The 24,508-nt window shown below is 43.9% G+C and overlaps 1 protein-coding gene across 2 annotated transcripts in view; it reads right to left on the bottom strand.

The window, feature by feature from the left end:
* Positions 1 to 24,508, bottom strand: part of VPS13A (vacuolar protein sorting 13 homolog A) — a 350,725-nt gene that overhangs the window by 275,791 nt on the left and 50,426 nt on the right. For both annotated transcript variants that reach the window (XM_056523518.1, XM_056523526.1), the window contains exons 2-3: positions 16,880 to 16,923; positions 15,682 to 15,724 (exon numbers count right to left, since the gene is read on the bottom strand). In XM_056523518.1, the coding sequence (XP_056379493.1) occupies positions 15,682 to 15,724; positions 16,880 to 16,923 (87 nt within the window). The remainder of the gene's footprint in view (positions 1 to 15,681; positions 15,725 to 16,879; positions 16,924 to 24,508) is intronic.

Raw genomic sequence — 24,508 nt, 5'->3', positions numbered from 1 at the left:
GGGGGGGGGGGGGGGGGCACAATTTTCTGGGCTTGCCTCGGGTGTAAAAGGAGCTAGCTAGCTACAGCTCTCCCGCCACTTATAGCCTGGCATGCTGTGATCGCCATGGCCAGCTATTAAACCATTAGATCACCCCTGTTAAAGTTGACAGCAGTGTCTAAAGGAATCTTCTATCCATCCCTGGTGGTCTAGTGGGGTGAATCGTACTATTTTGGTTGAAATTATTTTATCTACCAGGACAAGTGGAGTTTCTTGAGGGACAAATAGATTGTGTTCTGCTTTAGTCCCTTGGACAAGTAGTTTTTTTTTTTTTTTCACACACCCCTGTGGAGCACCACTTTTAACCCGTTACCCACTTACAGATCAGAGAGTGCATTAAAACATATAACAGATATAGAAAAATACAAATATAGTGTAACTGATTATCCCAATATACAACTACCCTTCCTGTATTCAGATATATTTTTGTCTATCTCAAAAGAAAACAAATTTTTCCGGTCAGTTAGACCCAATATTCCAAGTGCCTTATAAAAATAATCCAGGACGATTCAACGTGCAGTAGTTAAGTATGGCGATCAATACTTCCACTGATAACATTCAGTATTTTCTGTAAACCTAGGAACCCCAAACCACTGAGAAATATTATGTATATCTTTTATGTGGGAAATAAGAGTAGGTGATCCTTTTCCTAATCCTCTGAAAGAATGCCCTAATAGTTTTGCCTATATAAAAATATTGGCACGGACATAGTAATGCATACACCGAAAAACCTGATCAGCTAGTAATAAAATCCTTTACCTCATGAGAAATGCCCCTATTTGTATGCAGTGGGTGGTATATTTGCAAAATAAACAAGATTGCAGCAACAGTTACCGTTGGGCCTTTATCCTGTTAGTGCATCTTTTAGTAATGCGTCTCTTGACAAGATCATCCCTTAGATTTCAAGGTTTACTTGTAACTTTAGAAAGGTCAGTATGTAATTATTAGACGCAAGTTTTTTTCTTTTTATGACATCTGATATTGATTTACGGTATATGAAAAAGAAAATGCCCTACTGTTTTTGCCTACATCTGCCAAAATGGACTCCTTCCTATCCTTAGTTCTCACTCTATTAAAAGCTTCCGCTATAATTTATTCTTCATACCCTTTCTGCCTTAAGCGGTCCATAAAGTCACATGGCTGCTTAAAAAAAAAAGCTATTGTATGTAGAATTATTACCACGTAGTTGCAAAAATTGGCCATAAGGCAATGGTTGCATCACATGGGAAGGATGGTAGCTGGTGTAGTATAATAAAAAAAATTGTGGACGTTTGATTTCTGTAAACTGTCTTCATGTCCACTTAATGATATATACTATACCTCACTACCCTGAAAGTTTGCGGTAAATTGCATGTTTAAGGTGTTATTTAAGGTGTGCTGTCCATAATCCCCTGTTTACACCACTAGAACATTGTCTATAAACCTTTCACAGTGGTTTATGTATTAAGAATAGTGATTCAGATGGCTATAAATAAATAAATCTTCCCACATGGCTAGAAACAAGAAAGAGCGTGGGTGCAACTGGCATGCTCATCATCATGCCAGTGCATTGGGCATACCAGGTCTCCTCAAAACTGAATGCATTATGCTCTAATACAGATTTCAATGCTTTGCACATATATTCTATACAGCCTTAATTTTCCCTGATTTTTCTAAAACCATTCTCACAGCACTTCCAGAAACAAAGTGCCAAGGTATAATCTAGCCCGCTGACATGAGGGGGAAATATAGTGGTGAGACTTGGTATGCCCAATGCACTGGCACCTCCATGCTCTCTATCCAGTTTCTAGCAAAGTGGGAAGAAATGTATATTTATAGCCTCTGAAGTGCTATATCAATACATAAAACACTGGACAAGGTTCATAGACAATGTTCTAGTGGTGTGGATGGGGAGCGAAGGACAGTTATTTTAATTAATCTCTTAACCCCTTAAGGATGCAGCCCATTTTGACCTTAAGGATGCAGCCGTTTTTTCACATCTGACCACTGTCGTCACTTTAAGCATTAATAACATATAAAAACTGCACCCCTTAAAGCAGTGTTTCCCAACCAGGGTGCCTCCAGGTGTTGCAAAACTACAACTCCCAGCATGCCTGGACAGCCAAAGGCTGTAATAAGTAAAAATGTCCTCCAAAATGTGTAACCCTATTTCTCTCGAGTAAGGAAATACCTCATATGTGGATGTAAAGTGCTCTAGAGGGCTCAGAAGGGAAGGAGTGACAATGGGATTTTGGAGAGCGAATTTTGCTCAAATGGTTGTTGGGGGGGGCATGTCGCATTTAGGAAGCCCCCATGGTGCCATAAAAGCAAAAAAAACTCCACATGGCACACCATTTGGGAAACTACACCCCTCAAGGAACATAACAAAGGGTACAGTGAGCCTTAAAGGGGTACTCTGGCGCTAAGACATCTTATATACTTAGATAGCTGTCACGCCCCCTCCCATAGGCTTGCATTGAAGAATGCTCCGGCCCCCGTGATCGGCAGTAATCAGACCCGGAGTGAACTGATTCTAACGGGGTGCTGCGTCCCGCCGCTGTAGACCCCCGTGATCAGGCATCTTATCCCCTTTCCTTTGGATAGGGGATAAGATGTCTTAGTGCCGGAGTACCCCTTTAACACCCCACAGGTGATTGACAAATTTTCGCTAAAGTTGGACGTGAGAATGAAAATAATTTTTCACTAAAATGCTGGTGTTACCCCAAATTTTTCATTTTTACAAGGGGTAATAGGAGAAAAAGCCCCCAAAATGTTTAAAACAATATTTATTTTTATTTTATTTATTTTTTTCTTCTCAACTGTAATTTTTATTAAAGATTTTCACATAAAAAACAGAAAGTTAGTAAAACACAATCAAAGCATAATCTGGGGCAATGCCCAGAGCGATCACATCAAGGCAAATGACAAGCTAAGATAGAGACCAGAGCATTCAGAAACAGTTGTAGTCCAATACAACTAGCCCCAACCCCAGATAAACCATAAAGACTGTAGTGAATGAACATAGGTTTATAGCCAAATACTCAAAGAGAGAACTAAGACTCTACAACACGAAGACAAAGAGAGAAGACAGAAACAACGACAAGAAGGAGACAAGGACAACAGAACCTCGAACAAACAACAAACAAAAACAAACAAACAACAGACAACAAAGAAAAAAAAGAAAAAAAAGGGGGGGGGAGGGGGAACAAGGAGGGAGGGGAAAGAGGGGGGGGGGAGGAAAATGTCAGTACCGCCTCAGGGAGGTTGCCTGTCAGAGAAACGGTCCCATGGTTCCCAGACTGAAAGAAAGGCAGGGATAGTATTAATCAAAGAGGCATTGAGGTATTCTAAAGAGCGTATATCACATATTCGGGAGAGTAGGTCCGATTCAGAGGGAGGAAGAGTCCTCTTCCAGCATTTAGCAACAAGTGTCTTAGCTGCCAAGAACATATGCATAGCCAGTTTAAACAGTTTCTTGGGCAGAGCAGAGTGTGAAAGGTGCAAGAGGTAGACCTGAGGGTCAGGAGGGACTGAGACTCCAAGAACATCTGATACCAAACGACTCACTAACTCCCAGTACCCCGTGATAAGAGGGCAGGACCAGAAAACATGAAACAGTGTGTCGAAACCCACCCCACAACGCCAGCACTGGGGGGGGGGATATCGGGATTCAGCCTATTCAATAACTCTGGAGTATGGTACCAACCCATAAGTAGTTTATATTGAGTCTCCTTATAAGCCGTACATATAGATGCCCTAGAGGCCCGCTCCCATATTATCTTCCATTGAGGGAGAGTGATAGTAGTATTAAGCGCCTCCTCCCAGCGAGACATATAGCGATGAGATACCAGGACTCCCTACTGAGGTTGGATTAGCAAGGAATAAATATCGGAGAGAAGCCCCCTCGCCTGAGGTCCACCACGACACAGCCGTTCAAACCCCGTAGGGGAAGACACCACTAGCGCACCCAGCATGGAGGACATAAAGTGTTGTAGCTGTGAATAATGAAAAAGCTCAGACGAGGGGAGATCCCAACGAGACTGTAACTGAGAGAAGGGCAAGAGGGTACGCATCAAAGGGTCAACTACATCTGCCCAGCAAAAAAGGCCTCTAGACCCCCATTCCCTTACCATAAGAGAGGTCCGGCCAGGGGGAAAACTAGGATGATAAAGGAAAGATTGAAGAGGGGAAGAGGGAGACAGTAATTTAAATTTGACAGAACAGTAATTCCACACATATTTAGAAAATGCCATAGGACCCAGGAGAGGGGAGAGAGTAGGAGCAGAGGCAGGAAGAGTCCAAAGGAGAGCGTTAGGGTGGACAGGCGCCAACCACAGCTTCTCTATTTCCATCCAGCGGCTGTAGGCATGATAGGTGGACCACGCCGCGAGATGGCGCAAATGGGCAGCCCAGTAATACTTCACTACATCCGGGACCGCCAGACCCCCAAACGCCCGCCCAGCCAACATCACGGACATCGGTAGCCGATGCCTTTTACCGTCCCAAATGAACCGAAAAATAGCCACCTGTAGGGAGCGCAGGGCCGACAGCGGGACCCGAACTGGCAGGGTTTCAAAAAAGTAGAGGAGTTTCGGAAGAACAGTCATTTTCACCGCGGCAATGCGGCCAAAAAAAGAAATATATTGCGAGTGCCATTTTTCCATAAGGGCACGGAGATCCCTGAATAGGGGGAGATAGTTGGTAGAGTATAGTGAGGAATAGTGAGAGGAGATCCAGACCCCAAGGTATTTAATAGCAGAGGGAGACCACCGAAAAGAAAAGTTAGAGCGTAAAAGAGTAGAAAGATGAGGGGGAAGGTTAAGAGGAAGAGCCTCTGACTTAGAAAGATTTACCTTGTAGCCAGAAACCACCCCATAGTCATGCAGGACCCTATAGAGAGAAGGAAGAGACAGTAGAGGTCGAGAAAGCGTAAGAAGGACATCATCAGCAAATAAACAAACCTTGAACTCCCTATCATGTAAGGAAATACCAGTTATGTCCGGATCGCCCCTGATCATGGCAGCCAAGTGTTCAATACAGAGTGCAAAGATCAGCGGGGATAACGGGCAACCCTGACGAGTCCCATTAAACAAAGAAAAAGTAGGAGATGGCGAGTGAGGAAGTTTAAGTGAAGCTGTAGGGGAGGAGTAGAGACCCCGCAGTGCAGTCAAAAACCTCCCCGAAATCCCAAATTTCTGTAAGGTAGCAAAAAGGAACGGCCACCCAAGCCTATCAAAAGCCTTCTCAGCATCAAGACTAAGAATTAATGCCTGTTCAGATCTCCGATTGATCAAATCAATCAGGTCCACTACCCTCCTAGTGTTGTCTCCACCCTGGCGACAAGGGATAAATCCAACCTGGTCCTTATGAACAAGGGCCGGGAGGAAGGAGCATAGTCTAACTGCCAAAACCTTAGAAAAAAAACTTAAGGTCAGAGTAAAGGAGGGCAATGGGCCGGTAACTCGAACAATCGTGAGGATCCTTACCAGGCTTGGGTATGAGGGTGATAAGGGAGTGCAAGAAAGACTGCGGGATCGTTTCTCCGTCTAGAAAGGAATTGAAAAGGGGGACAAGTTTAGGCACTAACAAAGATGAAAATGTTTTATAGTACAGGTAAGGGAAGCCATCCGGCCCAGGGGAGCGACCAGAGGGGAGAGATTTAAGGACCTCAGAGATCTCCTCTCCAGTAATAGGAGCATTAAGAGCATCCCGGTCTGCCCCTGAAAGAGAGGGCAATCCACATTGAGAAAGATAGGCATCTAGGGCCGCCACTCTCTCCCCGGGTCGGATGGCAGCTGGGAAGGAAGTGAGTAAAGATTAGTGTAATAGTCAACAAACAGACGAGAGATATCAGCAGGGTGGTAATGAAGCACCCAAGCAGGGTCCTTCAAAGCTGAGGGGGATTGAGCAGCAGCCCGGTCACGCAACCGTCTCGCCAGCATAGTGTGGGCCTTGTTACCCTTCTCATAGAAACGCTGCCTAGCATAAAGCAATTGCCTCTCAACTTTATGGAGAGCCAGGTCGCTCCAGTCGAGCAATCTCCATACGAAGTTCCCGAGATCGATTCAGAGTGCTCCGCTTGAGACCGGCACCCAGAGCAATGCAAAGGCCCCGGATCACCGATTTGTGAGCTTCCCAAAGGATAGCCTGAGAGGATACAGAGCCGTCATTAGTGGTAAAGTAGTCGGAAATACACTGCTGAATCGATTCACGGGAAGGTAAGGTTTTAAGAAGAGAGTCGTTCATCCTCCAATGACAGGATCTCAGAGAGGAAGGGGTAGAAGAAAAAGAGAGAAGAACTGGACAGTGGTCAGACCAGGAGATAGGATCTAGAGAAGTATCAGAGAGCATGCACACCATAGGGAGATTCCCAAAAAAATAATCAATACGAGTATGCAATTTGTGGGGATGTGAGTAAAAACTAAAAGAGCGCTCCGTCGGATGGCCAATCCGCCACAAATCGTAGAGCGAGGAGTTACGTATGAGACGTCGAAAAAGCGAAGCCAGGCGCAGCTGCGCAGGTGCAGGGGGAGCACTAGTAACAGAATGGCGGTCCAAGGATGGGGAAAAAATGAGGTTGAAGTCACCGCCCACTAACCATGCAGATGGGGGATACCTCTGGAGTTTAGCAAAAACCCTACGCAGGAAAGGGATTTGCGAAGTTTTAGGCGCATAGACATTACAGAGCAAAAGGGGGACCCCTCCCAGAGTACCCTCTAAGATTACATATCGTCCCATAGGGTCAGAGAGAGAAGAAGAAACTTGAAGCGAGCAGGACCTAGAGACCAGGATAGCCACCCCCGCTGTTTTCCTACTCGTGGTAGCTGAGTAAGACTGGGGGAACAGGTGTTGAAGAAATTGGAAGGACCCAGAATGGTCGAAGTGCGTCTCCTGAAGGAAAACTATATCAGCATGTAAACCAACCAACTCCCTTTGAAGTAGGCGTCGCTTAGTGGGGGAATTAAGCCCCTTAACATTCAGGGAGACACACCTGACCATGGCGGGTGAGTGAAGAAAAAGAAACAGCCAAAAAGAAGCATACTCACAAGAACAACCTGGTAGGATACACCGGGCAGCACCAAAACCTCAATGGGGACTGGAAAAGAGCAGGGACCAGCAACTATACGGACAGGAGAAGGGAATCTAAGGCGGGAGAAAAAAAAGGGAAAAGGACACACAAGACAACAGAAGACCAACAGAAAACAACACCAAATCAAGAGAAAACACAAAGACAAACAGACCGACGAAAGACCAAACAGATACCAGACAAACAAACAAACAAATAAAGTACAACAGATAATAGTAAAATAAACCATTGACCAGGAAGCCAATGCGGAGGCCAGGACCATCAATGTGGACCATGAACCAAAGCATGAGCGATCCATAACTATGGCCTCAGGAGGGGAAATGGAAGGAGCCAACTGGAAAACCACCACCAAAAAGGTAGGTGCCCAACTTTGAGGCCATTGCAGAAAAAACACATATGAATAAGAACCACAGGTGACCAAAAAATGCAACTGTACTATAATGATGGGGACAATATAAAACTAGAACAAATGTCAACCGCTCGGAGGGGATAATCTCCGTCAATCAGGGGACAGTCAGAGTCCAGCAAGAACCCCTAATCAAAAAGTATTGAGAAAAAAATACAACGTCCCAGTCAGAAACTCAGGGGGGAGCCCGAGTCGGGGCCCCCAGGGCGGGTGGTGAAGACTTCCGCTGAGAACCAGACCGGCGAGCTCGGACTGGTTGCCACACAGGAGGCAAAGGTGGAGGGGGAGACATCAGGTCCCAATCTTCCAACTGAGGCACAGGCAATTTCAAGGTGGAGCAGAAGGCTTGAAGGTCAGAAAAGGAGCGTAAAACAGCGGAGCGTCCATCTCTGCGGGCATGGAGCCCAAATGGAAAATTCCACCTATACGGCACCTGATGAGAGCGTAGGACCTCCAGGAGGGGTTGGAGCAGTCGTCGCTTCCTGAGGGTTAACCAGGACAAGTCCTGAAAAAGTTGAAGAGGAGCCCCATTGAAGTCAAAATGTCTCAGGGACCTAGCCTTAGCCATTATAGCTTCTTTAACTTGGAAATCATGCACACAGCAAATAACATCCCAGAGGCAGATTTAGGACGAAGCGCCCTGTGAGCTCTGTCCAGTTTGATCCTATGGGAGGGGGGTTCGCCAAGTATCAGGTTAAAAATGGTTTCCAGGGTGGCAAAAAGGTCCTCCTCACGTGCAGCTTCCGGCAGCCCTCGCACCCTAATGTTGTTACGCCTCCCTCTATTGTCCAGATCCTCAACATGGGCATGGAGATCCCCAAGGAAGTCCTTCTGAGAAGCAATGGTAGAGTGGAGCTGGGTAATATACTCTCTGGTGTGATCATGAGCATCTTCCAATCCATCCACTCGGTCAGAGACATGCTGGAGGTCCTGTCGCATAGAGGAGATCTCCGCTCGGCAGGCTTCCTTAACCTCAGCAATAAGAGAGCGGAAGTCCTCCTTAGTAGGAATTTGGGAAAGGAGCTGGCTCAAATCAGGGAGAGCAGAGGAATGCACAGACAGGCCCGAGCAGGGTAAATCAGAGTCAGATGCCAAGTCCCAGGACAGGAGGGCTGGGGTCGGCCCCGGTGGTGCTACCGGCCCAGGTTGAGAGCGAGGGGTCCCCTTAGGAGACAGATGGAGTGCCCCAGAAGCTGGTATGGAGGTCTGCATGGCAGCTTGCCTGGACCTCTGTGGCTTAGGGGAACGTGAGGGGGTATAGCAGGCAGCTCGAGGGTCCAGAGGGGTAATAGGAGAATGGGCTGGGGGAACAGAGGCAGGTCCCACTTGTGTAGGGGAGTGGGAGGCCGAGCAGTAGTGAGCAGCTGAGCACGGCAGAGAACTTGCTGGAGAAGGCCGGCCCCCCACCAAGGAGGCCCAAGATGGAGCCCCAGCAGGTCCACCCAGCGACAAGGGAGAGGAGCCCACCAGGGACAGCTGCAGAGCGGGGTTAGGGGGGGAATCTGCCGTTAATACAGGTCCCCCAGCAGCACTCACCGCCACAGGCAACAGTTCCAGAGTAGGAGAAGAGCCCACAACAGGGGCCGCAGCAGCAGGCAGGAGATCCGGAGCAGGGTCAGTAGCGCTGCTCCCCGACGGCTGAAGCGAGGTCACAGGCTCAGTCACAGCAGCTGCAGTCACCGGCAGTAGGAGCGCAGGCGTCCCTGGCGTCTTCGGCAGGTGGTAAGCAGAGAGATCCTCCGTGGGTAGCACTGGGTGAGCGCCGGAACGGGAGCGCAGGCCCAGCGCAGGTCCCGTAATGGCGGTGAGGGAGGAAGAAGCTGAGGCCGGGGACGGCTAAAAGTAGCGTGGTATGCCTCCGGAGGTAGATAAAGTCAGCCGGGCGGGTGCGGAGGGGTTTCGTGCACGTTGGGAATTCTTCCCCATCTGAAAGCAGGGTCACCTTTGTGGATTTAAAGCTCCTTTATGGCCAGCAGAGCAGGAGCCCTCCTAATGTGCGGCCATCACCGTCGGCGCCAAGCCACGCCCCCGCATTTAAAACAATTTCTTATGGAAATAACCCATATGTGGATGTAAAGTGCTCTGCGGGACTTTTTAGAATGGGGCGGGTGCCTTCCGATGCCTGTCATTCCCCTAGGGCTGATTTTTGGCATATGATGTGGCAATCTCCCTTCCTTCAGATGTACTGTCAGGGTATCGCCGATTTTCTGTCCTCTCTCATCTCCATCCCAGTCCCGCTAGACCCTCTGATATGTCGTTTTGGAATGTTTCCAGAGGAATCTTGGCAGCACCAAATTAGAATTTTCCTTCATGAAGTGTTGTTCATGGCCAGGAAAGAAAGAGCCCTACGATGGATGGATCCCAAGCTGCCCTCTCTTCCGCAATGGAAGAAGTTAGTTAAAGGGGTTATCCAGGAAAAAACTTTTTTTTTTATAGATCAACTGGCTCCAGAAAGTTAAACAGATTTGTAAATTACTTCTATTAAAAAAAATCTTAATCCTTTCAGTACTTATGAGCTTCTAAAGTTAAGGTTGTTCTTTTCTGTCTAAGTGCTCTCTGATGACACGTGTCTCGGGAAGAGGTTTGCTATGGGGATTTGCTTCTAAACTGGGCGGTTCCCTAGACACGTGTCATCAGAGAGCACTTAGGTCACCCGCATGCTGGGAGTTGTAGTTTTGCAACATCTGGAAGTGCATAGTTTGGAAACCACTATACAGTGGTCTCCAAATTGTAGCCCTCCAGATGTTGCAAAACTAAAACTCCCAGCATGCCCAGACAGCCTTTGGCTATCTGGGCATGCTGGGAGTTGTAGTTGTGAAACTACAAGGCAGCAGTTAAGATCACTAACCAGATCTTCACTGCTGCCTCTGTCTCCGCCACTGCCGCCTGCATACTGCTGCCTCTGCAGCTTTTTGCCCAGGGGAGGGCAGAGCGGGGATCTCAACTTTGACCCCCCCCCCCCTCCCCCCGCCTCTGTACGGTGATTTGCCGGTCAGTCCTGGCATAGGAGGAGGTGGCACCCCTGCCACCTCGCTCCTATCCTTTAGGATGATTGGGGCTGTCTCTGACAGATCCGATCATCCCTATTTTCCGGGCTATCGGGTCACCCGAGACCCGATCAGCCCGGAAAATCCGTGATTCACCGGTCAGAATTGATTGGTGAATCACGGTGATCAGGCAATATGCTGGGATGGCTGCAGATAGATATCAGCAGTCATCCCATACTGATCGCAGTGTCCGGAGACAAGGTGATCAAGGAATGCAGCGCCATAAATGTTCGGCACTGTGTGCGAAGTGACACTTTGCAGCGCCGTACATTTACGGCGCTTGTTGTTAAAGGGTTAAATTAATAATATCTTAAATATGCAATTTACTGCAAACTTTGGGGATAGTTAGGTACAGTGTCTAGATTTATCATTAAGTTGACATGAAGACAATTTACAGGTGGCATGCAACAGAAAAACAGCTTCTTCAAATCTATTAATTACTAAGCTCACCAGCTAGAGGCCTTCCCATGTGATATGATCATTGCCTGATGGCCAGTTAGTGCGATACGTTGTGATAATTCTAGTTACAATAGTTTTTTAAAGCAGTCATGAGACTTAATAGACCACCTGAGACAGAGAGGGTAAGAACAACATCTTATAGCGGATGCTTTTAATAGGGCGAGAACTAAGAATAGGAGGTAGATCATTTTTGGCAGACGCAGACAAAAACAGTCTAACAATAGGACCTTTTTTTTAACTTTTCAATATAATTCGATATCAGATGTCATAAAAAAGGTAAATCAGAAAAACTGGCATCTAATGCTTTCAGATACTGACCTTTCTGAAGTTACATTATTTTCATTCTTCTTTTAGGAGAATGAAAAATCAAAAGGGATCAGCTTGTCAAGGGGCATATTACTAAGATATGCACTAACTGGATACAGGCCTTGGTTGCCCAAAGGTAATATTTTCTGCAAAGATTGAGGGAGATTTATCAAAATCTGTGTAGAGGAAAAGTTGACCAGTTGCCCATAACAACCAACCAGATTGCTTCTTATTTCTCAGTGGCCTTTCTAAAATTAAAAGGGGCAATCTAATTGGTTGATATGGGCAATTGGTCAACTTTTCTTCTACAAAGGTTTTCATAAATCTCCCAAAATGTTTGCAGCAAATATTACCTTTGGGCAGTCCAAGCCTGTATCCAGTTAGTGTAGGGGTCTCAAACTGGTGGCCTGAAGATGTTGCAAAACTTCAACTCCGAGCATTCCCGACAGCAGATAGCTGCAGCAAATGGCTGTCTGGGCATGTCCAGGCATGCTGGGAGTTGAAGTTTTGCAACATCTGGAGGGCCACCAGTTTGGGACCTCTGAGTTAGTGCATCTCTTAGTAATATGTCCCTTGAAAAGTTCTTTGCAAATATATACATACCGTCCGCTGCATACATTTTCTCATGAAGTGAAGGATTTTCTTATTCATCGAACCAATTTTGCGGTCTATGCATTATTTTGTCAGTGACAACATTTTAATATAGGCAAAACTATTAAAGCATTATTTCACAGGAGTAGGGAACACATCTTTTCTCTACGTACAGGAAAAAGATTGCCTACATTTATTTCCCACATGAAAGATATACATAATAATATCAGTTGTTTGCGGCTCTTAGGTTTAACCTCTTCAGGACGCAGGGCGTATGGATACGCCCTGCATTCCGAGTCCTTAAGGACGCAGGGCGTATCCATACGCCCGTTGGAATTCCGGTCCCCACCGCTAGCCGGTTGGGGACCGGAGCCGGATGCCTGCTGAAATCGTTCAGCAGGCATCCCGGCATATCGCCCAGGGGCGTCATTATGCCCCCCCCATGTCGGCGATGGCCGCAGATCGCTGGACAATTCAGTCCAGCGATCTGCGGCGATTCCGGGTCAATCTGGTCTCCAGTGACCCGGAATTACTGGCTGATCGGGGCCGTCAGAGACAGCAGAGCCTGCAGAGACAGCCAGAGCCTGCAGGGGTGAGGTGGCAATGGCAATTGGCTGTCGGTGACTGCTGAGAGTTGTAGTTTTGCAACAGCTGAAGGCACACTGGTTGTGAAACTCAGAGTTTTTTTTACCTAACTCATTGTTTCACGACTGGTGTATCCTCCAGCTGTTGCAAACTACAACTCCCAGCATGCACCGTATATGCTGGGAGTTGTAGTTTTGCAACAGCTGGAGGCACACTGGTTGTGAAACACTGAGTAAGGTCACAAACTCAATGATACATAACCAGTGTGCCTACAGCTGTTGCAAAACTAAAACTCTCAGCATGTACAGTCTGTCAGCGCATGCTGGGAGTTGTAGTTTTGCAACAGCTGGATGTTCCCCCCCAATGTGAACGTACAGGGTACACTCACATGGGCGGAGGTTTACAGTAAGTATCCGGCTGCAAGTTTGAGCTGCGTCAAATTTTCTGCCGCAGCTCAAACTGCCAGCGAGAAACTACTGTGAACCCCCGCCCGTGCGACTGTACCCTAAAAACACTACACTACACTACCAAAAAATAAAATTAAAAGTAAAAAACACTACATATACACATACCCCTACACAGCCCCCCTCCCCAATAAAAATGACAAACGTCTGGTACGCCACTGTTTCCAAAATGGAGCCTCCAGCTGTTGCAAAACAACTACTCCCAGTATTGCCGGACAGCCGTTGACTGTCCAAGCATGCTGGGAGTTTTACAACAGCTGGAGGCACCCTGTTTGGGAATCACTGGCATAGAATACCCCTTTGTCCACCCCTATGCAATGCCTAATTTAGGCCTCAAATGTGCATGGCGCTCTCACTTTGGAGCCCTGTCGTATTTCAAGGCAACAGTTTAGGGTCACATATGGGGTATCGCCATACTCGGGAGAAATTGTGTTACAAATTTTGGGGGGTATTTTCTGCCTTTACCCTTTTTAAAAATGTAAAATTTTTGGGAACACACACATTTTAGGCAAAAAAATATATATATTTTTTTACATATGCAAAAGTCGTGAAACACCTGTGGGGTATAAAGGTTCACTTAACCCCTTGCTATGTTCACCGAGGGGTCCAGTTTCCAAAATGGTATGCCATGTGTTTTTTTTTGCTGTCCTGGCACCATAGGGGCTTCCTTAATGCGACATGCCCCCGAGCAAAATTTGGTCTCAAAAAGCCAAGTATGACTCCTTCTCTTCTGAGCATTGTAGTTCGCCCATAGTGCACTTCAGGCCAACTTATGGGGTACCTCCATACTCAGAAGAGATGGGGTTACAAATTTTGGGGGGTATTTTCTGCTATTAACCCTTGCAAAAATGTGAAATTTGGGGGGAAACACATTTTTGTGAATTTTTTTTTTTTTTTACGTATGCAAAAGTCGTGAAACACCTGTGGGGTATTAAGGCTCACTTTATTCCTCGTTACGTTCCTCAAGGGGTCTAGTTTCCAAAATGGTATGCCATGTGTTTTTTTTTTTTGCTGTTCTGGCACCATAGGGACTTCCTAAATGCAACATGCCCCCCAAAAACCATTTCATAAAAACGTACTCTCCAAAATCCCCTTGTCGCTCCTTCGCTTCTGAGCCCTCTACTGCGCCCGCCAAACACTTTACATAGACATATGAGGTATGTCCCTACTCAAGAGAAATTGGGCTACAAATATAAGTATACATTTTCTCCTTTTACCCCTTGTAAAAATTCAAAAATTGGGTCTACAAGAACATGCGAGTGTAAAAAATGAAGATTGTGAATTTTCTCCTTCACTTTGCTGCTATTGCTGTGAAACACCTAAAGGGTTAAAACACTGACTGAATGTAATTTTGAATACTTTTGGGGGTGTAATTTTTATAATGGGGTAATTTGTGGGGTATTTCTAATATGAAGATCCTTCAAATCCACTTCAAACCTGAACTGGTCCCTGAAAAAAAGCGAGTTTCAAAATTTTGTGAAAAATTGGAAAATTGCTGCTGAACTTTGAAGCCCTCTGGTGTCTTCCAAAAGTAAAAACATGTCAATTTTATGATGCAAACATAAAGTAGACATATTGGAAATGTGAATTAAAAAAAAAATTGGAATATACATTTTCCTTACAAGCAGAGAGCTTCAAAGTTAGAAAAATGCAAAATTTTCAAATTTTTCATCAAAATTTGGGATTTTTCACCAAGAAAGGATGCAAGTTACCACAAAATGTTACCACTAAGTTAAAGTAGAATATGTCACGAAAAAAAGATCTCAGAATAAGAATGATAACTAGAAGCATTCCAGAGTTATTAATGTTTAAAGTGACAGTGGTCAGAATTGCAAAAAACGTCCGAGTCCTTAAGGTGAAAAAGGGCTAAGTCCTTAAGGGGTTAAAGAGAATACAGAATGTTATCGGTAGAAGTGTTGATCCCCATACTAAATGACTGTTAAATCTATTATGTATTATTCGTACTGGGGCACTTGGAATATTATGTCTAAATGAGCGGAATAATTTGTCTTCCTTTCCATCATATGGTTTTTATGTATTTCTTTGTTTGTATACATTAGGGAGGATAGATGTATATAGAGATAATCACTTGCATACTATATGTGTTTTTCAATACCTGTTATGTGTTTTAATGTGATTGTGTAACAGGGGATTAAAAGATGGGGCTCCACCTTCTCCCGTCATACCTTGATGAAGCATTACCTGAAGCATTACCTGATGAGAAATATACGTTGTTTAAATACGTCCTCTTGTTCATCTATATCGCTAAATATATTACGTGTTGTGTACTGATCAACTAGTTATAAATTATTTTATGTTTTTAAGACAAAATTTTAATATTTTCATCTTCCAGGACCACATTCAGCTGACACATCTGTTTTTTTTTTTTTTTAGATAAGAAAGCTTGGTAACCATCTGGTAAGTGTAGAAATAAATAAGGGAAGAGCGCACTTGTCACTTGAAATACTCTATATGTGGTGAGGCTGCCACACTTTTTGAAGAAGGTTGTTGAAAAAAGTCCACAGTCAACCGAGACAATAAGCCTTCTCTGAAGTGTTTCAAAGACAATAGACAGCACAAAATTCACAAGCAATGGAATGAGGTTTTTCTGGGACAATCCTTGATTTGTATGAGGTTGCCTAACTACTGGTTTTAACATACTTCAATGGAAATTACTTCTTTTAGGGCTCCAGAAAAACAGAACATTGATTAACTCACCAATATGGCCTGCTTTAACTTTGAAAGGCACATCCAGTTGACTCTATGGGGAAAAAATAACTGAGATTTTAATCTAAGACTACATAAAAGAAAACAGATGCAAGAATAAGTTACAGAAAATGTGAATGATGACAGGATTTTCTGCTGTGGATGAGCAGCTCGAACTGTCACGGATCCACATGGGGCTAATCCTTTGCTTCTACATGTAAAATCAATGGAAATGTGCCAACAACTGTTTCAAATCTTACATGTGTGAATGTGGAATTTTTGGGAAAAAAAATTTAAAGGTATTTGCATTTGTTAAAGTGTAACTGTCACCAAGAAAAATTTAAACAAAAACACCCAAAGATGTTACGCACAATTTAATTAGGATCATGTTCCTGTCACTTTTATTTGCGTTGACTCTAGTTCTGGCCAGATAACAGCCCCTTTGTGCTGCTCACATTTCCTCTATTCCTCTCCATAGCAGGAGGCATGTCTGTGAGTAAGCACAGAGCTGGCCCTCACAGTAAGCACAGAGCTGGCCCTCACATCTCATGAAGACACTTCCTGGGTCTGTATCTCTCAGCAGAGATCAACCCACTGTGTGCCCTCCTACAGACACTGTACAGGGACATTTAGTGATCAGAAATTGAACAGACAAAAACTAGTAATATATATAATATGTTTAAACAGAAATACAATAGAGATTGTCTTAATCTGACATTTTCTGCTACATATAAACAATTAATGATGATGACAGTGCCTCTTTTTAAAGAATGTAAGATATTTATCTCTTGGCAACTGAACTACTGTACTGTACTTTCTACTAGCTAGGCCCTGTGGCTGAGGAAGCTTACTAAAGACCATAATGGATCACAGCCTTCAACAACTTACTATTTAACTTTCTAAGGGTATGTTGACACAGGGTATATCTCACTCAGTTTCTGACAGAGAATGACAGTGTCCACATGAAAAATGTGAAATCTGTGTCCTATTGTTTTGAATGAGAATCCATGTTGTAGTTCATACAGTGCAGATTTTTGTTCAATTCAGATTTGAAATTTGCATTACAGAAAAAGTGTAATGTACCAGGATCTGCAGTGGTAGCCCAAATGCAGTTCAGTCCTATTTAAACATACATTATGTATCCTTTTATGTTTCGTGTGCCACAGTATGTTCAAGCAGTAGCAAATATGTCCACTAAACTATTTCTTACCAGTGCATTTTCTTTAATTTCCAAATTCTTCAATGCTACAGCACCTGAAATAAAAACCAAACACAAAATGTTTAAATATTGTTTAAAACAAAAAATAATTTATATATATATATATATATATATATATATATATATATATATATATATATATGTGTGTGTAAGATGCCTTATGAATGGAAACCAGTTAGTCTGTTTACATTGCCCTTTCTGAGGGCGGCATAAATTGCTGAATAATGCCAAAGTGTGGGACAATAGTCTGATGTATTCATGAGAGTTGGCTCCCCAAATGGACCAGATCTAGTGCCAAGAGATTCTTTTGGCATAAGTCCAGCTGGAATACATTATGTAACCAATAAACTGACTGTGACTGCCACTCCATTCTCACAGAAGACTCAGGGCCCCTGTACTCAAAACCACCATTGATCCCAGCAGTATGATCCCCAGTGAATATATATATTTTATATATTTATATTTCTACTATCCTGTGAAACTAAGTGTTGTTGGTGGGGTAACCCACTTTAAAAAGGGCTGACAAAGCAATATGCTGTAAAAAATGTCCCTTCCCCTTTTGATTTGTGGGGGAACCCTGCCTGCCATTGTTTATGAGATAACACTGTCACTATACACTGCATCACTTGCTAGGAAATACAGTGGTTCTTAAAGAGTTGGCAAATCCTTCAGAATTTCCAATATTACTGCATAAATGTCATTTAAAATAACATCAGATTTATAAACAAGTAGACAAAGAATTAAATCAAACAAATGAGTCAAAATATTAGACCAGTTGCCCATAGCAACCAATTATATTGCTTGATTCATTTTTCAAAGGCCTTTTTAAGAATGAAAGAAGCAATCTGATTGGTTGATATATGTAACTGCACATTTGCAAAAGTAAATCTGGACCAATCAGTCTTATTGTTGGGTTTGGCGGAGTCCAAACTCTTGAGAGATGGTTTTGTAACTTTTTCCAGCCTGAGCATCAACAACTATGGGGTTCTTATAAATCTCCATTGTTCGTGCCATGACACACTTTCAATATCAGACTTTGACAGATCCCTGTTCTATAAAACAAGTTGTTCACTCACACCAGATTGTGATCTCATTTATTAAAAACACTTGGCTCTAACTTTACCTTTAAATTATCTGCTTATCCTAATGGTTCGTATACTTTTGCCACCTACAGATATGTGATACTGTAATATGTTGTAAGCAAGACTTTTTTGATGTGGTTTTCTTTATCTACTTTTAGGACTTCTGTGAAAATCTGCACGTGGCTTGCTCAGGAAAATTTTAAGCTTAGACTTAGGCACATTGCATATATGTTTTCACTAACAATATTTTTCAACAGCCTATTCTGATATTCAGTTGTTTGTGGGCATTTTTTATGCTTGTGTCCGACACAGCTGATGGAATTTCTGTGCTCATGCACCGATCTAGTGTTCCTAGCTTTGTTCACATTCAGAGAAATACCACATTAAAAATTAATGCCAATGGCCCAACAACCTATGGGATCAGTTTAGTTATCTGTTTCTTCATGACATTTTTGTACTATGGCAGAAGAAACTTTTAGCGCATCTGTCACCTAAACTGACTCCTGTTGCTTGGATCTGACATTCCTCTTTCCCAGTGGCCTTTGATTGAAACACAAGGCTACTCTGCTAGCAGTTGGCCGTGTGTGTGTGTGTGTGTGTGAAATCTGCGGATCCGCCCATGCTGCCGTTTCTGGCATACGCACAGACTGCACACAAGGGGCTGCTGCCGGACAGATAGCCCTGTATGTCAATAAAAGGCTGGTGACATCTGGGAGAGAGGACACTGGAATTTTTTTTGCCTATTTTTAGGCACCCCAATATAAAATAAATGTATGTTATAACATACAACAGTAAGGAGACATTACATGGGTCAGTTTAGGTGACATGCATTCTATATACAGGTGTCAAATGCTGTATATGTGAAGATGGCCTAGGTGAAATAATGTCAACCAAACAGGGGTGTGCACAGCACAATCTGAAACGTAAACCAGATTGCATTACACTGAAGTATAATAATTATACACAAAAAATGTAAAACAAATGTATCCCCTGTAGTAAAATTATTTTTGCTCTATATTGCTGAATGCCCTTAGTCTCATATCATGCTGACAAATAAACTAGAACTCTTTAGACAAATGACTGTTTAACCACTTTTTAGCATTGTCAACCTTTATATTTAGCTAATTAAACCTAAAGCTTTGTTAGGTGTTTCTAATTCCAATATTTGCATCTGTTCCTTATACCCAAGAGAAGATCTTGTCTGGGAATTAACCCACAGAAACATACACACTGCAGTTTTTAGAAACTCCTCATATGTAGATGACAGAAACACTCGGCACTGCTGCCTATGCAATCAGCCAATATGTCAGTACCTCTGCTAGCTGACCTGCGCCAGGTGTTGCTCTCTGTATAGCAGTCAGTCCAATATACAAGCTCCAGCAAAGAAGGAAATAAACAGGGCAACTCACCACATGAGTCTTCTTCAATCTTCTTTATTCAACAAAGTAGAAAATACATATAGTGCAGGCAGGATCAGGGTGGACTGTACAGACAGGGTGATGTTGATCGGGGCTACGGTGCCGTTTCGCAGTGTGCGCTTCACTGGCCCACTGAAGCGCACACCGCGATACAGCACCATAGCCCCGATCAACATCCCCCTGTCTATACAGTCCACCCTGATCCTGCACTATATGTATTTTCTACTTTGTTGAATAAAGAAGATTGAAGAAGACGCATGTGGTGAGTTGCCCCGTTTATATCCTACTTCGCTGGAGCAGTTTTTAGAAATCTTTGCCATTTTCTTGGCTAGCACTCCCTTGAGCCTTTAAAATAAAGGGTCGTAGTATAAAAAAACTATTACTCTGCAGCTTTATAATTAATACAAGCACTTCTGCTTGAATGTATTAAGGAAGAATCCCATGGTGCATGTCCAACTGTATTAAACAAAACAGCTTTTTATTTGCTGTATTTAAATCATACTTTCAAATTTACAAAAAAAAAATTAATAAAAAGAAAACAGCATCGTTTGATGACTTTAATCCTTCGGAGTGGTGACAAGGTCATTTAGAGTGTTATCACTGCTGTTTTTGAACCTAAGAGTTTCCTTCATGGTGTACAGCTATTTCTCATGCTCTTCATTTCAGGGACAAAACCAGTGCTTGACTGTCAGTAATACACGCAAGGCTTTCTTTCCCCTACTTCTCTGGCCAATCACAGCACAGCAAATACTCCCATACTTCTAATTGTTTTTCCATAACATAGAACTGGCGAAAGTGCACTGGACTGAAAAGGTTTGCACTGTGCTGGGGATGTACTATTATACTATACACATGTGGTGGGATAAGGAGTTATTGATAAATTCCTTTTATAAAAAAAAAAAAAAAACACGGCATATTATTTTGGAAACTACACTCCTCAAGGAACGTAACAAGGGGTACAGTGAGCCTTAACACCTAACAGGTATTTCACGACTTTTTTTGTAAAAGTTGGATGTGGAAAAGAAAAAAAACGAATTTTTCACAAAAATGCAGTTTTTTTCCCCAAAATTTTACATTTTTACGGGTAATAGGAGAAAATGACCCCCAAAATTTGTAACCCCATTTCTATATCCCATGTTTGGATGTCAAGTTCTCTGCGGGCGAACTACAATGCTCAGAACAGGAGGAGCGCCATTGAGCTTTTGGAAAGAGAATTTGTTTGGAATGAAAGTCAGGGGCCATGTGCATTTACAAAGCCCCCCGTGGTGCCAGAACAGTGGGCATCCCCCACATGTGACCCCATTTTGGAAACTACACCCCTCACAGAATTTAATAAGGGGTGCAGTGAGTATTTACACCCCACTGGCATTTGACAGATCATTGGAACAGTGGGCTGAGCAAATGAAAAATAAAATGTTTCCTTTTTACGGACCACTGTTCCAAACATCTGTCAGACACATTACATGAGGGATGTAGTTTCCAAAATGGGGTCACATGTGGTGGTGGGGGGGGGGGGTCCATTGTTCTGGCACTATGGGGGCTTTGTAAACACACGTGGCCTTCAATTTTCTCTTCAAAAGCCCAATGGTACTCCTGCTCTTCTGAGCATTGTAGTTCGCCCGCAGAGCACTTTACATCCACATATGGGGTATTTTGTACTCAGAAGAAATGGGGTTACAAATTTTTGGGGTCTTTTATCCTATTTTCCCTTTTAAAAATGAAAAATTTTGGGTAACGCCAGCATTTTTGTGAACATTTTTTTTTTTTTCATTTTCCTATCCAACTTTAACGAAAATACGTCAAACACCTGTGGGGTGTTAACCTCCTGAGCGGTATTCCCGAGCGTGACTCGGGGTTAATTTTCCCTGCCAGGATCGGTAACCCCGAGTCACGCTCGGGGTAGAATTGCAGAGTTCCCGGCCGGGCTGCACGATATATCGCAAAAGCAATGCGATATAGCGATGCGGCCCCCGGGAAAACATGCGATTATCTGCTCTGGTCGGCTCCCGTTGCGGGGGCCGACCAGAGCAGGTAAAGAAAAATACTAAAAGTCAGTGTTTCCCTACCAGGGGGCCTCCAGCTGTTGCAAAACTGCAACTCTCAGCATGCCCGAACAGCTAAAGGCTGTCCGGGCATGCTGGGAGTAGTAGTTTCACAACAGCTGGAGGCCCCCTGGTAGAAAAACACTGAGTTAAGTGTAAAAGGAAGAAGTAGTAAAATAAAAAAACCTTTTGCTCACCTAGTCCCGGTCCCTGCAGATGCCGTTCCCCTCCGTGCGGTCCGGGGTGTCCTCTCTCCATTATTCATCTTCTAGGACCTTTCACTTTTCAGCCAATCACAGGCCGCAGTGGTGTAAAGCCTGTGATTGGCTGAAGGGGAAAGGGCTTGTTCTGCAGCAAATACACTAGGTTTGAAATCTGCCCGGCAATCCTAGTGTAGTTGCTGCAGGAAAAGGTGAGAAGGGGGGATGAATGTGACAAAGGGGGGATGTGACAGAGGGGAGGATGTGACAAGGGGGGGAATGTGACAGGGGGGGGAATGTGACAGGGGGGGGAATGTGACAGGGGGGGGAATGTGACATGAAGGGGGGATGTGACAGGGGGGGAGGGGAATGTGACAAAGGGGGGAATGTGACAAGGGGGGGGGGAATGTGACAGGGGGGGAATGTGACAGGGGGGGAATGTGACAAGGGGGGGAATGTGACAAGGGGGGGGAATGTGACAAGGGGGGGGGAAATGTAACATGAAGGGGGGGAAATGTAACATGAAGGGGGAGAATGTGACAAGGAGAGGGGAGAATGTGACAAGGAGAGGGGAGAATGTGACAAGGAGGGGGGAGAATGTGACAAGGAGGGGGGAGAATGTGACAAGGAGGGGGGAGAATGTGACGGGGGATGTGACAAGGGAGGGGGAATGTGACGGGGGAGATGTGAAATGGGCAGAGGGAGATGTGAAATTCAGTTAAAAAAATTGTACCGCTTTTGGTACAAATTTCCAGACAGAATAATACCGTCAGGGAGGTTAAGGCTCTCTATACCCCTTGTTACGTTCTGTGAGGGGTGTAGTTTGCAAAATGGGGTCATATGTGGGTATTTATTTTTTTTGCGTTTATGTCAGAACCACTGTAAAATCAGCCACCCCAGTGCAAATCACCAATTTAGGCCTCAAATGTACATGGTGCGCTCGCACTCCTGAGCCTTGTTGTGCGCCCGCAGAGCATTATTTTATGCCCGCATATGGGGTATTTCCGTACTCAGGAGAAATTGTGTTACAAATTTTGGCGGCCTTTTTTTCCTTTTACCTTTTGTGAAAATAAAAAGTATGGGGCAACACCAGCATGTTAGTGTAAAAAAAAAATAATAATTTTACACTAACAGGCTGGTGTAGACCCAAACTTTTCCTTTTCATAAGGGGTAAAGGGGGGGTAAAGGGGGGGGGGGGTTGGGATCTCCTGTGCGGGGTCCAGACTCTTCCGCGGCTAATGCGCGTGTGGTCGGTGACACACCCCCTTCCATACAGCTCTACGGGAGAAGCGGTGATGCACAAATGCTGCATCTCCATCTCTACCATAGAGATACATGGAGGGGGCACGTCAGCCATTGCATCATGCTGCATCCGACACGCTTCCTGCGCGGGGCCCCGTACAGGAGATCACAGGGGTCCCAGTGTTTGGACCCCCTGTGATCAGACACTTATCCCCTATCCTGCGAATAGAGTGTTATACACCGCAGATCTCCTTTAACCTTATAGTCTTAAAAAGAAAAGAAAAAAAAAGCATATAGTCCAATTTTCCAGAGTGAAAGGGAAGCTGCATAAACAGCTTTATGTAAGCATTCTGTGTATAGTGTTGTTGTGGTCCTTTATTTGAGCCTTCAGTTGTATAATACAGCTTTCATTACATCCCCTGCACTCTGCTGTCCTTGTCACAGCCTGCCACAGCTACAAAGCTAATAAGTGACATACAGAAAACAAGACATGTCAACTAATTGTGTCTGCTATCACTAGCAAACTAGTTAGTGGAGAGATAGTGTACAGAGAGATAATAAATTCCAAAAAGGCATACTCTAGTAACAAGAAAAGATTAAAACAGAATAATATTTATTAGCATAAATTTAAGATATAAATCACGACAAACATTAATTGCACCAACACTCATATTGGAAAGTATACACAGGCTTGGCCCCTGAACCCCTGAACATAGAACATAGGGAACTGTACTGAATATGGGTATCCTAATAACAGAAACAGCAAACAATGAATAAAAGGACTAAGTTATGTGTAGGGCCAGACCCATGTATACCTACCCCAACACATGTTTCACTGTTGGGCACTTCATCTGGGGGTGTAGCTAACAAGACCAAATGCGAATATATATTTAAAATGGCAGCCAATCAAAAGCAATAAACATAGGATAGACATATGTATAAACCAATAAGAATAACCTCCCATAATATCAAGGCACCTGATATATCAGGCTACAACCCACATTAACACCTACCGCCTTGTCCACAGGAGAGGGGATAAGTAACTGTATGATCTTAGGGGATCAGAATCAGAATAAAGCACAGAGTATGTCTACACACCACAGCTCTACTTATTTTTAACAGGAGCTTCTGGAGATGGACAAGTACTGCTTGGCTATCTCTAGCATCTTCCACAAACAATGAAGTCACAACCCAATCCTCGGGATAGCAGAAGGTCAAAATCAGCCGTACCCACTTCAATCTTATCTCCAATACTGTGGGTAGGGATAAAACCCCTTTTATAAACCAGACCCAATGAACAATGGTAGTTTCAGGATGGATCTGCATAGCAAAGGTTGGGAATTTAACACTATGCAGTTTTTAAAGTGTACCTGTCATCACCAAAAATGTTTTATATAATGTAGGAAATATAATTATATGTAAATTTGCAATATACATTGGTAAAAAAAAATGTGTATATTTTTGTCCCTGCAGCTGATGACTGTGTGTCTCTAGGAGTCCAAATACAGGAAGTGAGGGTGGACAAGCAGGGCTTTGTGCAGTGAGGCTTTGTGATATGCTACGGACTCATACATTAGGATAAGTGACAATCCAGGAGGCTGCACAGATCCCTGCTTGTCCTGCCCTCACTTCCTGT

Source organism: Hyla sarda, chromosome 1 (assembly GCF_029499605.1).
Source record: "Hyla sarda isolate aHylSar1 chromosome 1, aHylSar1.hap1, whole genome shotgun sequence".
NCBI classification, from domain to species: domain Eukaryota; kingdom Metazoa; phylum Chordata; class Amphibia; order Anura; family Hylidae; genus Hyla; species Hyla sarda.
This window is presented reverse-complemented; position numbering and strand designations above follow the sequence as displayed.